The sequence below is a fragment of the Bison bison genome, unplaced genomic scaffold, assembly GCF_000754665.1.
Source record: "Bison bison bison isolate TAMUID 2011002044 unplaced genomic scaffold, Bison_UMD1.0 scf7180017864212, whole genome shotgun sequence".
Lineage (NCBI taxonomy): Eukaryota > Metazoa > Chordata > Mammalia > Artiodactyla > Bovidae > Bison > Bison bison.
Window position 1 is genome coordinate 2,340,542 of NW_011494784.1, and position 15,702 is coordinate 2,356,243.

At 38.2% G+C, this 15,702-nt stretch overlaps 1 protein-coding gene across 6 annotated transcripts in view; it reads right to left on the reverse strand.

The window, feature by feature from the left end:
- Positions 1-1,093: 1,093 nt before the first annotated feature.
- Positions 1,094-15,702, reverse strand: part of NMRK1 (nicotinamide riboside kinase 1) — a 37,310-nt gene continuing 22,701 nt past the window's right edge. For 5 of the 6 annotated variants that reach the window (XM_010844899.1, XM_010844898.1, XM_010844897.1 and 2 more), the window contains 5 exons: positions 10,473-10,620; positions 10,321-10,392; positions 9,590-9,696; positions 7,335-7,418; positions 1,094-3,692 (listed from right to left, as the gene is read on the reverse strand). In XM_010844899.1, the coding sequence (XP_010843201.1) occupies positions 3,673-3,692; positions 7,335-7,418; positions 9,590-9,696; positions 10,321-10,392; positions 10,473-10,620 (431 nt within the window). In that variant the 3' untranslated portion in view covers positions 1,094-3,672. The remainder of the gene's footprint in view (positions 3,693-7,334; positions 7,419-9,589; positions 9,697-10,320; positions 10,393-10,472; positions 10,621-15,702) is intronic. The other variant, XM_010844901.1, reaches the window with a different exon arrangement.

Consider the following 15,702-nt stretch of genomic DNA (forward strand, 5'->3'; position numbering starts at 1 on the left):
GAATCAGTGATGCCATCCAGCCATCTCATCCTCTGTCATCCCCTTCTCCTCCTGCCCCCAATCCCTCCCAGCATCAGAGTCTTTTCCAATGAGTCCACTCTTCGCATGAGGTGGCCAAAGTACTGGAGTTTCAGCTTTAGCATCATTCCTTCCAAAGAAATCCCAGGGCTGATCTCCTTCAGAATGGACTGGTTGGATCTCCTTGCAGTCCAAGGGACTCTCAAGAGTCTTCTCCAACACCACAGTTCAAAAGCATCAATTCTTCGGTGCTCAGCCTTCTTCACAGTCCAACTCTCACATCCATACATGACCACAGGAAAAACCATAACCTTGACTAGACGGACCTTTGTTGGCAAAGTAATGTCTCTGCTTTTGAATATGCTATCTAGGTTGGTCATAACTTTCCTTCCAAGGAGTAAGCGTCTTTTAATTTCATGGCTGCAGTCACCATCTGCAGTAATTTTGGAGCCCAGAAAAATAAAGTCTGACACTGTTTCCACTGTTTCCCCATCTATTTCCCATGAAGTGATGGGACCGGATGCCATGATCTTCATTTTGTGAATGTTGAGCTTTATAGGTTTGGCCAAAAAGTTTGTTCAGATTTTTTTCCTTAAGATCTGATGGAAAAACCTGGGGGAGCTTTTTGGCCAATCCAATCCAATACCTCATTAACTGCTTTGATGAGTAACTAAATGTGAAAGCACATAGTGGAAATGAAATACTAGTATTCTTCATTTCAAATTCCCAATTTGTTTCTCATTGAGAGAAGTAAACAAAAACATTTCATTCTTCCCAAAATGATTTGAATGTTTCCATTTTTAATGTCTGTTAGTGTTGCACTGCCCCCCCCCACCCCCGCCCCCAGCACACACACCAAGATAAACAGTTCTCTCTCTGATCTATTTTCACATGCTGAAATGGGGAAAGTCAAGTGTGATGCTTCTCAATCAACAGTGACAATATTCTCTGTGGGGAAGAGTATTTCAGAAATTTGAGGAAATAAAGTTTGAAAAGTCATATCTAGATTTTGATACTAAAAAAAAGAAAAATCTTGGGACTTCCCTGGTGGCCCAGTGGCTAAGACTCTGCACTCATAATGCAGGGGGCCCAGGTTTTGAGACCTGGTCTGGGAACTAGATCCCACATGTAACAACTAAAGACCTTGTGTGCTGCAATGACAATTTAAGATTCCACATGCTGGAACTAAGACCTGGCATAGTCAAATAAATAAATATTAAAAAAAAATTTTTTAACTGTTTGGATAAAACAAATTACATTCATCTAAGCTTGAGGAAATTATAGCCAGAGAAGATAAGCAGAAAAAAAATGTGGTAATACTTGCAAAATACTTGCAATTGCTTATCTGTTTCCTCCTCCTTCTTTAGTAAAAGTGTTCCGCATCCCCTAACTTTCCTCAACTTGGCAACATCCCCAGGCAGTGATTCGTAACTGGTTAGAATCTGTCCTAACAACTTCTTCCCAGCTTCTTTTGCAGTGAGAGTGGCCATGGGAGCCATGGCTGCTGGGGTCACTGTTGGGTAATTTGGGGAGCCCTATGGCTGTCTGCCTCCCGTACCCAGTTCCTTCCTTGATAGTTGACACTGTGCTGGGAGCTTCTGTGGGGCCTTCCTGTGACCTCCTGGTGATAGCTCCACAGGCCAAGGATGAAAGACTGTGGCTTTTCTATGACACTTCCGAGTTGTTGAATTTCCGAAGAACAAGTCTTAAATATGAAATAGTTAGGACTTGAAAGTTGTTTAGAGTTTATCTGAAATTCAAATTTAACTGTGTGCCTTCTAATTTTTTTTTTCCCCCTTAAATCTGACTCTATGTAAAAACCCTAGACTACATGTCTTAAACTTTTGTTATATAAAAAGGATTACCTCAGTGAGTTACTATTAGTCAAGTTAACATACTGCTTGCATGTGAACTCATTCCTGATATAGCAGTAATTTATAAAGAGTACTCAGCATTTATTATGTTCACTATGTGCTAGACACTGTGCTAGTTAACAGGGAGTATTTGTAATTGAGCCTCACAGGTAGGTCTTGCCTTCAGGGAGCTTGCAGTCTAGCTGGAGAGACAGCCACTGAATGAGTGATTCTGTAAGTGGCAGAGTAATTACAACTGTGACCAGCACTTTGAAGGAAAAGTAGAGGAACCTTGAGAGCACCTATGAGGGCGGGGTAAGGAGAAGGGAAATCCTTGAGAAGTGGCATCACAGGAGTGAACTGAAGGCGGAGTAGGAGTTAGCGGGCCAGTTGGAAGGAGGGTTGCAGAAGTTTGCTCTAAGCCTCAGGAACAGCACGTGAGGCTGCTGTGACATGGGAAGAGTCCTGGTGAGTTTGAGGAGTGGAGGTTCCAGTGGCTGAGCAGCAGAGAGTTGAGTGATGGGAAATGCAGGCAGAGAGGCACTTAGAAGGTGGATCATGGATGCCATGGGGGCCATGTTAAGGATTTCAAAACTTACCTTACTCTCCACTATACCCACAGTAAGTACTGTTGGTATCCTCACCTTACAAAGAGAAACAAAGACTTAAAAGGGTTTGATCAAAAACATAAAAAGTTATTAAGTGAATGAACTATAATTTTAGCCCAGATTTTTTTTTTTTATAGTGTATGTGAGCAAAAAACCCCTAATCATTACTGAGTGCAAGCTAGTTACAAACTTCTAAGTAATGGGAGCTGATTAGATGAGTCTGTAGAGATTATTTAAAGTTAATTTAAGAATATATTTTATATTTATGTAAAAACTGTGAATGTGAGAAATCTATTATTAATAAATAAGAAGTTGATCAGTAATTTAAATTCCAGTATTGAATGGGGCATCAAGAAATTATACAATTTACAGATTACCTGTTTGTGCTTTCCAATGAAAGGGCCCCTGTACTGCATACCACTTAAATCCCTGTGGCTTACTTATGCAATTTTAGACCATCGGTTTGACAAAAACAAAATAAAACATGCACACAAAAATCCTTATTTGTAACAAAGTCTCAATATAAGTGACACAAATGATTCAGCAGTTTTAGATACATATGAGAAACAATTACAGCAGTAACAAGGACAAAACATACAAAAATATACCATTGCAAATTGTTGATTTATTCAATATGATTGCTACTCCTGGTAATCTCATTATTTGCAGGAGGTGGGCATCAGTATGGGATGGTAACAAATATTTTTAAAAAATTAAAAATAGAAAAATATAAAGAGTAAACTGTATGTGAAGTAAATGTTATATGATAATTGATATGATGCATGCAACAAATACAGACACATATGCATACATATATAGACTCATCCACACACACACACACATCAATAGATTACATATATACTGGATTGTGATCTATATCTTATTTTTCACTTTGGGTCCCATTCATAAAAGTTTGAAAATCATTAGTGTAGTGAAATGACTCAGTCTTTGTGAGCTATGCTGTACCTGTGCACTTCTTGGTGTGAGAACAGCATTAGGGTAAATTTCTGTCCATTATCATGGATAGCCACTTACTGTTCCATGTGTTAAAGAAATCATGTGTGACAGAACAAACAAACAAAACAACAGACTGTCACTGTACCAAAGCGCACAATGTGTCTTGGTTATGGCACTTGAGTAGATTCCTTTGAATTTCCCAGTTCACTCCAGGAAGGTTTCAGTCCCTTCCAACTTTATACTGTCACTTGCACACCTTGGGAACAATGACAAAAAGAAAAGACATTAATGAAGAATTCCAATTGTCATTTTATTAAATCTTCACACTAACATTAAGGTGTGTTAAGATTACACAGATTCTGGAACCAGAAATGCTGGTTTTCTGTAAAGAACTAAATTGAGTCCAAATCTCATTCTTTTAATCCTTGTGCTAAATTTAAGCCTATTTTCAGATATCCAGTATTATTTGCAATTGCTATAACGATCCTTGACTCTAAGTAATAATTTGAGAACTAGAAGAATATCACAAAAGGTGGCTGATACAGTAATATTCTTGTTTTAGAATGATATCCTTAGTTTGAAGAAAGAAGCATTCTTACCTTTTTTAAAAGTAAGGACGTCGAGCTGAATATTTAGTGACTTTGGCTTAGAAAGTCAATGATCAGCCTGCCGCATTCTTATCACACATCTCATGCTAAAAAGCACACATTTTTTTGTAATCTTTGAAGCATGCAAAATATAAAAATGATTATACTCTTTGACTCAGCAAGTGCTACTTCTGAAAATTTTAAATATCATTCAAGAAGAAGAAAACCAGCAACACACACAGATATTTTACAGTACATTATTTGCCAATGTAAAAATCTTTTTAACAATACTAAATATCTAACAGTAGGAAATGGTTCAATAATTTTATGGCAATTATAGTGTTACTTTATAATTGGAAATTATATTTTAAATTCAACATAGAAAAATATCCCCCCAAATTCATTTTATTAAATTTTTATTTTGCAATTTTTATCCCTCTGATTTGACATCTTTCTTCTGCAGGAAGATGTCAATGTCAAGTCTTATAATTTACTTTTACTGAGCAAAACAGAACTCAACCTTGAATCCTTTAACTGGAAGAGCTATTTAGTTTTATTGTTTCATTATATAATGGACTCTACAAAGCTTATTCAACATTAAATATTAATTTAAAAATAAAAGTAAACATGGCAATTAACCATGTAAGCCATGTAAGAGAGATTTAAATTCAATCTTTGTTTCTGTTTCATTATTATTGCTGTATCACAATTATGATTCTATATGTTTAGAATAGAAAATTAGTTTATGAGATACTATAAGAAGCCTGAGGTATATTCAACTGAAACATTTGAAGGTGCCCAGAACAGCCTGGTTTAACCTCACTGAGGGTTAAACCAGGCTATGCTAAGGATCCCTCCAGGCTAGCTTTGCCAGGACACTGTGATTGGAAGAACTGGGAAAGGTGATGGGTTACTATAAATAACGCAGTAACTTATTTATACAACAGAAAAAAAAAGAAAAAAAAAAACGAACATAAATCTTGGAGGTAGGAAGAGCTGATATTCCTTGGATTTTATGTCTCATAATATTTCTATTATTTTTTTTTCTTTTAAGCTTTATCCAATATCTCAAACGCAGGCAAGATAGTCTTATGAAGGAATACTTCCTTACAAACCTCTAGGATGTAGGTAAGGAAAGAGGAGGGTGTTACAGACATGGAAATGTACTTTCCTGTGGGTTTTCAGCCCCCGTCAAAACATGCCAGCTTTTCTTGGGTCTTGGACCAGATGGCAAAAGCTGGCATTCTGTATGCAATCTGCCTGAGCTACATGATCAAGGCTTGTTTTTATCAGCAGATACAGCATAAGGCCAAACGTCAGCATGTGACTTGGTCATTAAAGGACAACTGGACCCAAGCCTAACCATTATTGAGAGAATGGAAAGGTATAGGTGTTCAACCACTGCAAGTATCAACACCCTGTAAGTACCCTATCAAGGTCAGCAAGGGAGCAAACAGCTCTCAGAGAAGTGGCTCTGGCTCAGGTGCTATCATTTACAAAGGCTGAGCCCCTCCCTTCACTCTACATTCTCTGTATCCACTGATGCTCCGTCTGAGCTTCGTGATGAGGGGCATGCCTTTCATCAGAGTAACAGATGGCAGGGGTGAGCAGGCAAAACTGGCAAGGATTTTAAGTTCCACTTACAGGAAGAAATTTTAGTATGGTCCTGACATTTCTTTAAATAGGTTCATGCCTACATGAAGGGCTGATTCTGAAACTAGGAGTGTGTTAGGATCAATGAGCTGCCTGGCTGGACTCAAACTTCTAGTCAGTTAGGAATTTACTGAGGACACAGGAAATCTAATTCTTTCTGAGAGATGATGACATTTGCACCAGAGGAGTTGCTTCTCACCAAAAGAGCATGTAATATTCTTCACTGCCAAAGTGACTCATACTGTCTTCTCCTGAGCCAGCTGATGACTGCATTTTGTATGTTAGCCATGAAAAGTGTTAGCTCAAACAGTGCCAGTGAAAGACCTACATCTATAGTTTTGTTTCCCCAGCACACTTTGTCATCCTTCTTCTGGTTTCTACCTCCTACTCTGCCTTCCCTTTGGGGGATTTCTCCCCTTAAATCAGGACGCCTTTCCTAAGGTACTCAATTACAAGATGAGTACCTGATCCACTTCTAGCCAACAAAAGTAAGCCATCTCCCAGGCACAGTGACTGGTTTAACCAAAGTCATGTGACCCAAATAGGACCAATCAAAATGTTTCCTGGGACTTTTCGGCTGGGATAATATGGAAAATTGATTTTAAAATGTTTAAAATAAAGACTTTTAAATATATGCAAAACTAGTGAGAATAACATATAGACCCTTCTGTATCCAATACTCAGCTTTATCAACTCATAGACAAGGATATGAGTTGATAAAGGATAAAACTGTCTTTTTACTGGGGCTATTGGATTTAGGAGGATAGTGTTGCCAAAATACTTCATGTCTGTTAGTGGAGAGAGACTGACCTCAAAATATACCCAAACAGAAAATGAGAAATTGAGGCAGAACCATGAGGACCCCATCGGCGCTCCTTAACTCAGTTGAGTCTGAAGCCACTGCCACTCCTGTATTTTTTTTTCTGCTTAAGCCAGATTTAGGAGGATTTCTGTCACTTGCAAAATGTATTGTCTGATATGAAAACCTTAAAGAAATACTCAATAAGTTATTTTTAAAATCTTGTGTTTATTTTGGGAAATAAGTATTTATGAAAAATCTTTGAGGAATAAAGGAGAAAGAGAACTCTATACCTATTAAAACAAGATTATCAGCATTTAATTTCACTCAATTATAAGAATAATTTCAGTCCTATTGAAATAACAGCCATCTATTAAAAAATTTGAACTAAATAACAGAAATATCATTAAGAGAGATAACAAAGGGTGAATATTTTCACCCTCAAAAGAACTCAGAAAAGTAATCAAGTCCCTAGACCCATTAAGAGTCTCTGATTCTGAACTGTCTTCAAAGCAACGAGTGAATAGATACAATCACTCTTACATTAGCATTCTGGTATACCATTCTTGCGGCTTCCCTGGTGGCTCAGTGGTGAAGAACCCGCCTGCCCATGCAGGAGACCTAGGTTCAATCCCTGGGTCAGGAAGATCCCCAGGAGATGGAAATGGCAACCCACTCCAATATTCTTGCTTGGGAAATCCCATGGACAGAGGAGTCTGGTGGGCTGCAGTCCATGGGGTCACAAAAGAGTCAGACATGATTTGGTGACTAAAATAACAACAACAACATTCACGGGTATGTAATGAAATATTTTTCCTGGTTGGTCCTTCACAATCCACTTTGATTGGACAATACTAACCCTTTTGTTTTGCTAGTTCTTGTATTAGATCTTCATATACTTGTGAAAAGAGGTCTTCCTCAGATTTTGTTCCATCTAGATAAACTGAGAAGGGGAAAAAAGAGTAGTTCAAATGCTAACAGGCTTATTAATACGGGATGCTACTCTGGCATTTGGCATCTCTTGAGGACACCATAAGTTTAAAGAACCCAGGAACTTAATTTTAAAAGAAATTAATAGCCATTAAAAAGAAAAATACAAAGCCGGGTACAATAGGTAAGAGATTTGGGTTATTACAGAGAAATTCAAACTAGCTGATGTGAAAATTATAAAAACAAAGAAGACACAGAGTTAAGTGGCATTGTGCATACATCACTTTAGGAGCACCAAATAGGTGCTTTCTCAAAACAATCATTTAAGGGAATAGTTCTCAAACTTCTTTATCAGGATAACCTGTGAAGCTTCTTAAACCATGCCGTGTGTGTGTGTGTGTGTGTGTGTGTCTGCGTGTGTGTGTGTCTGCGTGTGTGTGTGTGTGTCTGCTGTTGTGTGTGTGTGTGATTTCTGTCACGTATGTGCTGAATCTGCATTCTCCAGGCCATGAGATTTAAATTGCCATAGTCAGTTTGGTATAAGAAGTAGGTTATAAGAAAATTCTGTAGGTTAAAGGAAGGAAAGAGCCTTCTAGTCACAATACTGCAGAGGTAGGGGAGGTAGGAGAGAACTGTGCCTGTTAAGAAAAAGATGCTCAGTTTGCAAAGGCTAGAACGTGGGGAGGCACGAACAGTATAGAAATTAGATTTAAGAGCAAGGCTCTGCCTTAGCCTTTGGAGACCTTGAGATCCTTCCTGGCTGTTTAGATTTTATCCCAAAGGGCTGGAGACTCTTTGGAACCATTTAAGCAAGGTAGGAGCATGAGATGGCAGAGGCGGGGGGGACAGGCAGTAGTAAGAAGAAGACATCCCTGCAACCAATAGTCTAGGATGGAAATAATGTGACCAAAAATGTCATGAGAGGCCCTGGGGATGTGGAAGAGGGGGTTGGACTGGACTGAAGAAGGGATCATAAGAGCCTCCAGACCATGGGGAGGTCCCGTGTGCCTTCCGTATTTACCAAACAGGCCATGAAGTCTCTCACAGTAGGGGCAACTCCCTTTATTCTGAAAAGATGTATCCGCTCTGGTTGCTCCGGCTCATCCAAAAACCTTTGTCTCCAGCCTCCTGCATCTTCTCCATGTTGTACTCTGTATCCCAAGGATCTGTTCTCAGTCCAGCCCCATAGATCCAGGTATTTATATCTAAATCACTGCTTTAAGTCCCTCAGGCATCTCAACTGCATTACTGGCATGCAAAGCAGACTTGCATTCCTCCTTGCAAATCTGTGAGTCCTTCACGTTTTTCTGTTCTCTGAAATAATACCTGACAATTCCTGAGCTGTTGTCCTTGACACCTCAACTACCTGCACCTTCCATATCTATTCTATCATTCAGTTCCTCTGAATACATATGTCCCATTTCGCACCCTACACATCTACCCTTCACAAAGCCACATGGATCTGACTGAAACAAAAACTTTCTATCTACCATATCCTTGTAATAAACCTCTCTGTAGAGGCCTTCCCACTTTCCTTAGGATGATGACCTTTGGCCTTTTAAGGTCTGTACCCTTCCTGTACCACCAACATCACCCGTTGCTTTGTCTTTCTCTACCACAACCTTCTTGCCAGTGCCCGCTGGCCTTTCCATGCACCATACCCACTGTCTGGGGTGACCTTCTATCCCACCCCCACCTTTGTCCAGTTAAATCTATCATAAAGTGGTTTACATGTGGCTTCCTCAAGGAAGCCTTCCCTGGTTGCTAAGCCTGGGACAGTCCCCCTGAAGCTCAGTGTCACAGTACTCAGCATAGTTAGAAAGGACAGCTTGTGCAGCAAGTGTGTTTAACATCTGTTTCCCTGATAGAATGTTGGTGCATAAGACTGGAGACCAAGTCTGTCTTATTTCCCTTGATAACACCAGGGCAGTGCCTTGTTCAGGGAATGCATTCAATCAGTATTTGTTGAATGAATGACCATTTAGAAGTTGCTACACTTTGACAAGAGTCATAGAGAGAGAAACAGAAGCCAGGAGAGCCAATGTGGAAAAGGAGGGTTCTGGCTTAAAATGTCCTTTTACAATCTAATACATGAGAAATATGCCTTCTAAAATCTTGTGCACTCTTGTGTACTTTGAGGCAATGACAGTGAAAAGTCTTCCTTGAAGGGAAAAAGACACTCACCAATTTCCCATGAGACATTCTCCATTTCTTTTCTGTGTTTTAGGTACATGGGCCACACGTGGCCGTCAAAGTATCCTGGGGCGTCTGGCGGCTTGTACACCCTTGTACTGTCAAAATATGTAGGAAACTTCATGGTGACAGAAACACAAAACTGATAAAGTAAAATAATGGTCAGGACAATGGGGAAATTACTCAGAAATTGAGAAGGAATAAGACCATATTTTTTAGACTCAAGGCCAGTTACAAAGACAGCACAGGATAGACTCAGTGCTCTGATCTAAAAATGAACTTTGTAACTCGCTGACTATCATTCTTAATTATCTTTCCCCCCTCAAGTGATTTATAAAAGAATTAACAATATTAATATAAATAATGATAGCAATACTATTATGTTGTAGTAAGCTTTAAACTAACCAGTGTCCTCAATGGCTATAGCAGAATAAAGGCCAATTAATTTAAAATCATAATCAAAATGAAATTGCTCCATATGAAGATTTAGGAAGGATAAGCCAAACAGCTTGTATTAATACAAGAGCCTTTTCTTAGAAAAGTAATTTGCATTACTCCATGTGGGTGGCCACTTATGGAAAAAGGTCTTGTTCTTTGGGAAGAGTTGAGGCTTCCCTTGCTTGAAAAATAACATATACACATTGTTCAATAATGCTGTTTCCTTGCTTTCCTTAAAGTTTGTCTTTTGGATTACAATCCACAAAGGCATTTTCAAAACTTACCTCCTTCTCCGCTTACATTCTTCATACGGAATTGTCAGAAAATAGCGTCTATTCCATATAGTGTCAAGGGGCCTAAAATAACAGCATATTTAGTGCATATTTAGTTTTTTCCCCATTCATTCAGAGTCATTAATAGAGTGGGGAATGCTTACTTATAATGGAAGAGAAGGAAACCTTCAATAATTAAGATGGGAATTTCCTTAATGCTTTCCTCATGTGTTGATGCCAGAGAGTGTGTTGGGTTTTCCATCCAGCAGGAGATGGCGGACATCATTTCCTCCATGTTAAGTGCTTCGAGCACTTCAAACAAACAGACACAAATATGAAATAAATACAACAAAAGTTTTACGCTGTGGCTTTTTATGATGAGGATATCCAGTGACCTATAAACATATGAAAAAACACTATTCTATTTTTCCTTCAAAACACCTAATTAACATTTTAGACAAAAAATAATATAAACTCTAACATTGATAAGGTGGTATGCTTGATATATTTTCATTTTGGAAAAATTTAAACACATACAAAAGTAGAGTGTAGAGTGCAATGAACTCCCATGTCCCCACTTACCAACTTTGACAATTATAAACTCATTGCTTTATTTATAACTTCTATTCCCCCTTGACTATGTAAGTGTGTAACATTTTTGGATGACAAAATATTTATAAAATAGTTAGAAAGACAGTGACACATTGGGGAAATTACCTGCAATATACTTGGCAAAGAATGGGTATCCTTAATATATAAAGAGCTCTTACAGATAAATAAGAGGAGGTAAATCATTAAAATAATTTACAAAGGATACAAATATATAATACTCAAAACTTAAAAATGTGCATACTTTCAGAGGTTACAGTTGTTAATTCTAGAAAAGTACCCTATAACAGAGATTCTCAAAGTGTGGTACTTCCAGGAGCAGCAGCTGAGAACTTATCAGAAATGCAAATTCTCACTCCTACTTCAGAATAACTGAATTGAGCCATCTGTGTGTAGAGATATTTTAGTGGAAGGTTTTAAGATTATGAATTAATCCCTTTAATCAATATAGAGCTATTAAGCTTTTCTCTTTGTTCTGTTATTTGTTTTGATTAAGTTGCATTTGGTAAGACGGTTAATTTTTCAATTTGCATAAAATTGTTCATAATATCCTCATCTTTTTGATATTTGTGGAATTTTTAATGATGTTGACTTTATTTTTCTCTATTTTTTTCTTGATTAGTTTTGATTAACTTTGAGGGTCACTCAGATTCATCAATCTGTAGGTTTACATCTTAGGCCAAATTTGAGATGTCTTAGACCATTACTAATTTGAATACTTTTCAGCACCACACTGTTTCTCCTCTCCTTCTGAGGCTCTGATGATATAAATGTTAGATCTTTTGTTATTGCCCCATGTTTCTGTTCATTTCTTTTCAGTCTATTTTCTCTCTGCTGTTCAGATTGAATATTAATAATTTCTATTGTTTTGTCTTCAAGTTCATTGATTCTTTCCTCTGTCGTATTTATACTATTATGCTCATCCAGTGATAAAATTTTAGTTATTATATCAGTTTTCAGTTCTAAGATTTCTATTTGGTACTTTTTCACACGTCCTCTTTCTTTATTGAGGCTAATTTTTTACTTGATTCAAGAATGGTTAAAGTTGTTCACTGAAGCCTTTTTATGGATGTCATTTAAAATCCTTGTTAGAATTCCAGCATCTGTGTCATGGTGATGTTGGTATCTGTCTTTTCTTATTGAAAATTGACAGTTGCCTGGTTCTTAGCATGACAAGTGATTTTCAGTCTCATCCTGGAAATTCTGGGTATTATGTTATAAGGCTCTGGAGCCTATTTAATCTTGTTTGTACAGGCAGTTACTCTGTTCAGGGGTAGTGTGCAGGTCCAGGTTGGGTGGATGTTCAGCTGTCTGCTGAGCATCACCATACTGAGGTGTGGGGACAGCTGTGGAAGGAGAAAGAGGCATGCAGTAGCATCCAGGTATTGCTTCATTACAGTTCAGTGAGGACAGAAGTTCAGCTCTCCAGTGGGTCCTGCACACAGTAGCTGACACAAGTTGGTTAGGAAAAGTGGAGTGCCAACTCACACCACCCCACACTGCCTTATTCTTTTTTTTTTTTTGCTGCCAGTTAGGTGTAGAAGTTCAGCTTTCCTTTTAGCATTACTGATATGATTCCTATGCTAACATGGAAAGCCAATGGACCCTGCTGTGCTGGTGCTGCTGGTCCAAAAGTCTAGAAATGCACTGCGCCCTGTTAACACCATGAGGGGAAGTTGTTTTTCCTTTTGTTTGGCTACAGTAAAGTGGATATTGCCAAAATAATTTTCTCTTCTGTTACAGCACTGTTTTCCTATTCCTTTGACTAAAGGGAACAGTTTTTTGGGCTCCAAAATCACTGCAGATGGTGACTGCAGCCATGAAATTAAAAGATGTTTGCTCCTTGGAAGAAAAGTTATGACCAACCTACACAGCATAAAAGGCAGAGACATTACTTTGCCAAAAAAGGTCTGTCTACTCAAAGTGACGTTTTTTCCAGTGGTCATGTATGGATGTGAGAGTTGGACTGTGAAGAAAGCTGAGTACCGAAGAAGTGATGCTTTTGAACTGTGGTGTTGGAGAAGACTCTTGAGAGTCCCTTGGACTGCAAGGAGATCCAACCAGTCCATCCTAAAGGAAATCAGTCCTGAATATTCATTGGAAGGACTGATACTGAAGCTGAAACTCCAATACGCTGGCCACCTGATGCAAAGAACTGACTCACTGGAAAAGACCCTGATGCTGAGAAAGATTTAAGGTGGGAGGAGAAGGGGATGACAGAGGATGACATGGTTGGATGGCATCACCAACTTAATGGACATGAGTCTGAGTAAGCTTTGGGAGTTGGTGATGGACAAGGAAGTCTGGTGTGCTGCAGCCCATGGGGTCGCAAGGAGTCAGACATGACTGAGCCACCAAACCGAACTGAATTGAAAGGGAACAGAGTTCTTGGGGGGTTTTAGTTATAGCTATTGATGGTTCCATGTAGCATACTTCTCTACCATCTTTTTCCAGATATATATGACAGGCAAAAAAAAAAAAAAAAAAAAAGTGCCCAGGGAACTTACAGCAATGTCATTCCTCAAGATTCAAAGTCCCTAGTCAATATGCTCTCTTCATCTTTCAGAGTCTTTGCTTGTTGTATTCTATCCAGGGTTTTTAGTTTTACGAGGGAGGAATAGCAAGTGATGGGGCCAAGCCATCTTGGGTAGAACAAGAAGTACCATTAGTTTTAATATATTTTCTTTACATTCAGTTAAAATATTTTCTAATTTTCATTGTGATTTGTTCTTTGACCCAAGGGATATAATGAGGAGTCTTGCTTCAGATAGAATATGATGATGTCTGGGATCTGCTTCAAAATAATACAGAAGGAGAAAGTGGGTGAGGGTACAGATGAAATATAATTGGCCAAGAGTTCATCATTTTAAAAGCAGAATGGTGAATTCATGAGAGTTCATTATACTTTTTTTTGCCTCCTTTTGCATCTGCTTAAAATTTTCTATAACAAAAAGTTTTTAAAATCAGAAAAAAAACACTGATTAATTTTCAAACACTTTGGAATTTTCTACTTACTCTTTTGCTATTGATTTCTAATTCAGTTCTCTGTAATTAGAATATATCTCTATATTACTTCAAGACATTGAAATGTATTAAGACTTAAAAAAATCCAAAGTCTGACAACCTGTTAACATGTTTAGTTGATTTAACTTAATATAGCTGATACATTTGATTTAAAGCTATCATTTTACACCATCTTCTATTTTTCCACCATCTTTTGATATTTTAGTTCTCTATTTTTTACTTCTTTTATATTTATCAGCTATATTATAATGATTCCATCTATTTATAAATGTGATAGCTATATACTTTAAAACTATTCTTTTGGTAGTTATAAAGATCAACATTACCTTGACTTAACTTAAACTTGTACATTTACCTAAAGAGCTCAGAATTCTGCTTAAGATAGATTCCTGGAGGTGGGACACTTGAACACATGGCATGAATATTTTAAGGTCTTTGGGACATATGCTCAACCTCCTTTTCAAAAAAGATTGTACCAATTAATACCCACCTATAAGTTATTTTGGAGAAGGCAATGGCAACCCACTCCAGTACTCTTGCCTGGAAAATCCCATGGACAGAGAAGCCTGGTAGGCTGCAGTCCATGGGGTTGCACAGAGTCTGACACGACTGAGCGACTTCACTTTCACTTTTCACTTTCATGCATTGGAGAAGGAAATGGCAACCCACTCCAGTGTTCTTGCCTGGAGAATCCCAGGGATGGGGGAGTCTGGTGGGCTGCCGTCTATGGGGTCGCACAGAGTCAGACACGACTGAAGAGATTTAGCAGCAGCAGCAGCAGCATAAGTTATTTTAATGGGCCTATGCCATTATTAATTTATTAGTGCTTTAAAAATCTATTCATGAGGTAAGTGGGAAAAAATAAGCTTAATTCTTTAACTACTTTTGAGGTTGACTTTTTATTGTACATTCATTAATCAAGTAACCTTATGCTTCTATGAATAACTTATTCACATTATTGGACAATTTTCATTTGAGATATTAGTGTTTTTCTTATTAGTTTGTAAGAACTCATTTAAATTAGGAATAAATCTTTATCAATTATTGAAAATATTTTTTCCTTGGTTAACTCTTACTGTGTAATAATCTTTCTCACTAACCAATAGAAGGGAAGAGAAGAAAAAAATATACTGGCTCAAGACATAAGAGCAGATAGCCAGTCAAGGATTTTGCCTCTCTTAAAGCTATCATGTTTCTGTAAGAACTGACTACACACACACACACACAAAAAGAACTGACTACATAATATTTTCCCTTCCAGGTTATCAAAGTTAAAAATAAGGAACATATCTCATGGCTCTTTAAGAGAGCTAGTTTGCATAAGTACTCAATTATCTTATTAAAAGTTGATAAGACCATTAAATATGGTTTCCTAGCACGATATTTCTTTACAGGTATCAGTTCAGTTCAGTTCAGTCGCTCAGTCGTGTCTGACTCTTCGCGACCCCATGAATCGCAGCACGCCAGGCATCCCTGTCCATCACCAACTCCCGGAGTTCACTCAGACTCACATCCATCGAGTCAGTGATGCCATCCAGCCATCTCATCCTCTGTCATCCCCTTCTCCTCCTGCCCCGAATCCCTACCAGCATCAGAGTCTTTTCCAATGAGTCAACTCTTCGCATGAGGTGGCCCAAGTACTGGAGTTTCAGCTTCAGCATCATTCCTTCCAAAGAAATCCCAGGGCTGATCTTCTTCAGAATGGACTGGTTGGATCTCCTTGCAGTCCAAGGGACTCGCAAGAGTCTTCTCCAACAACAC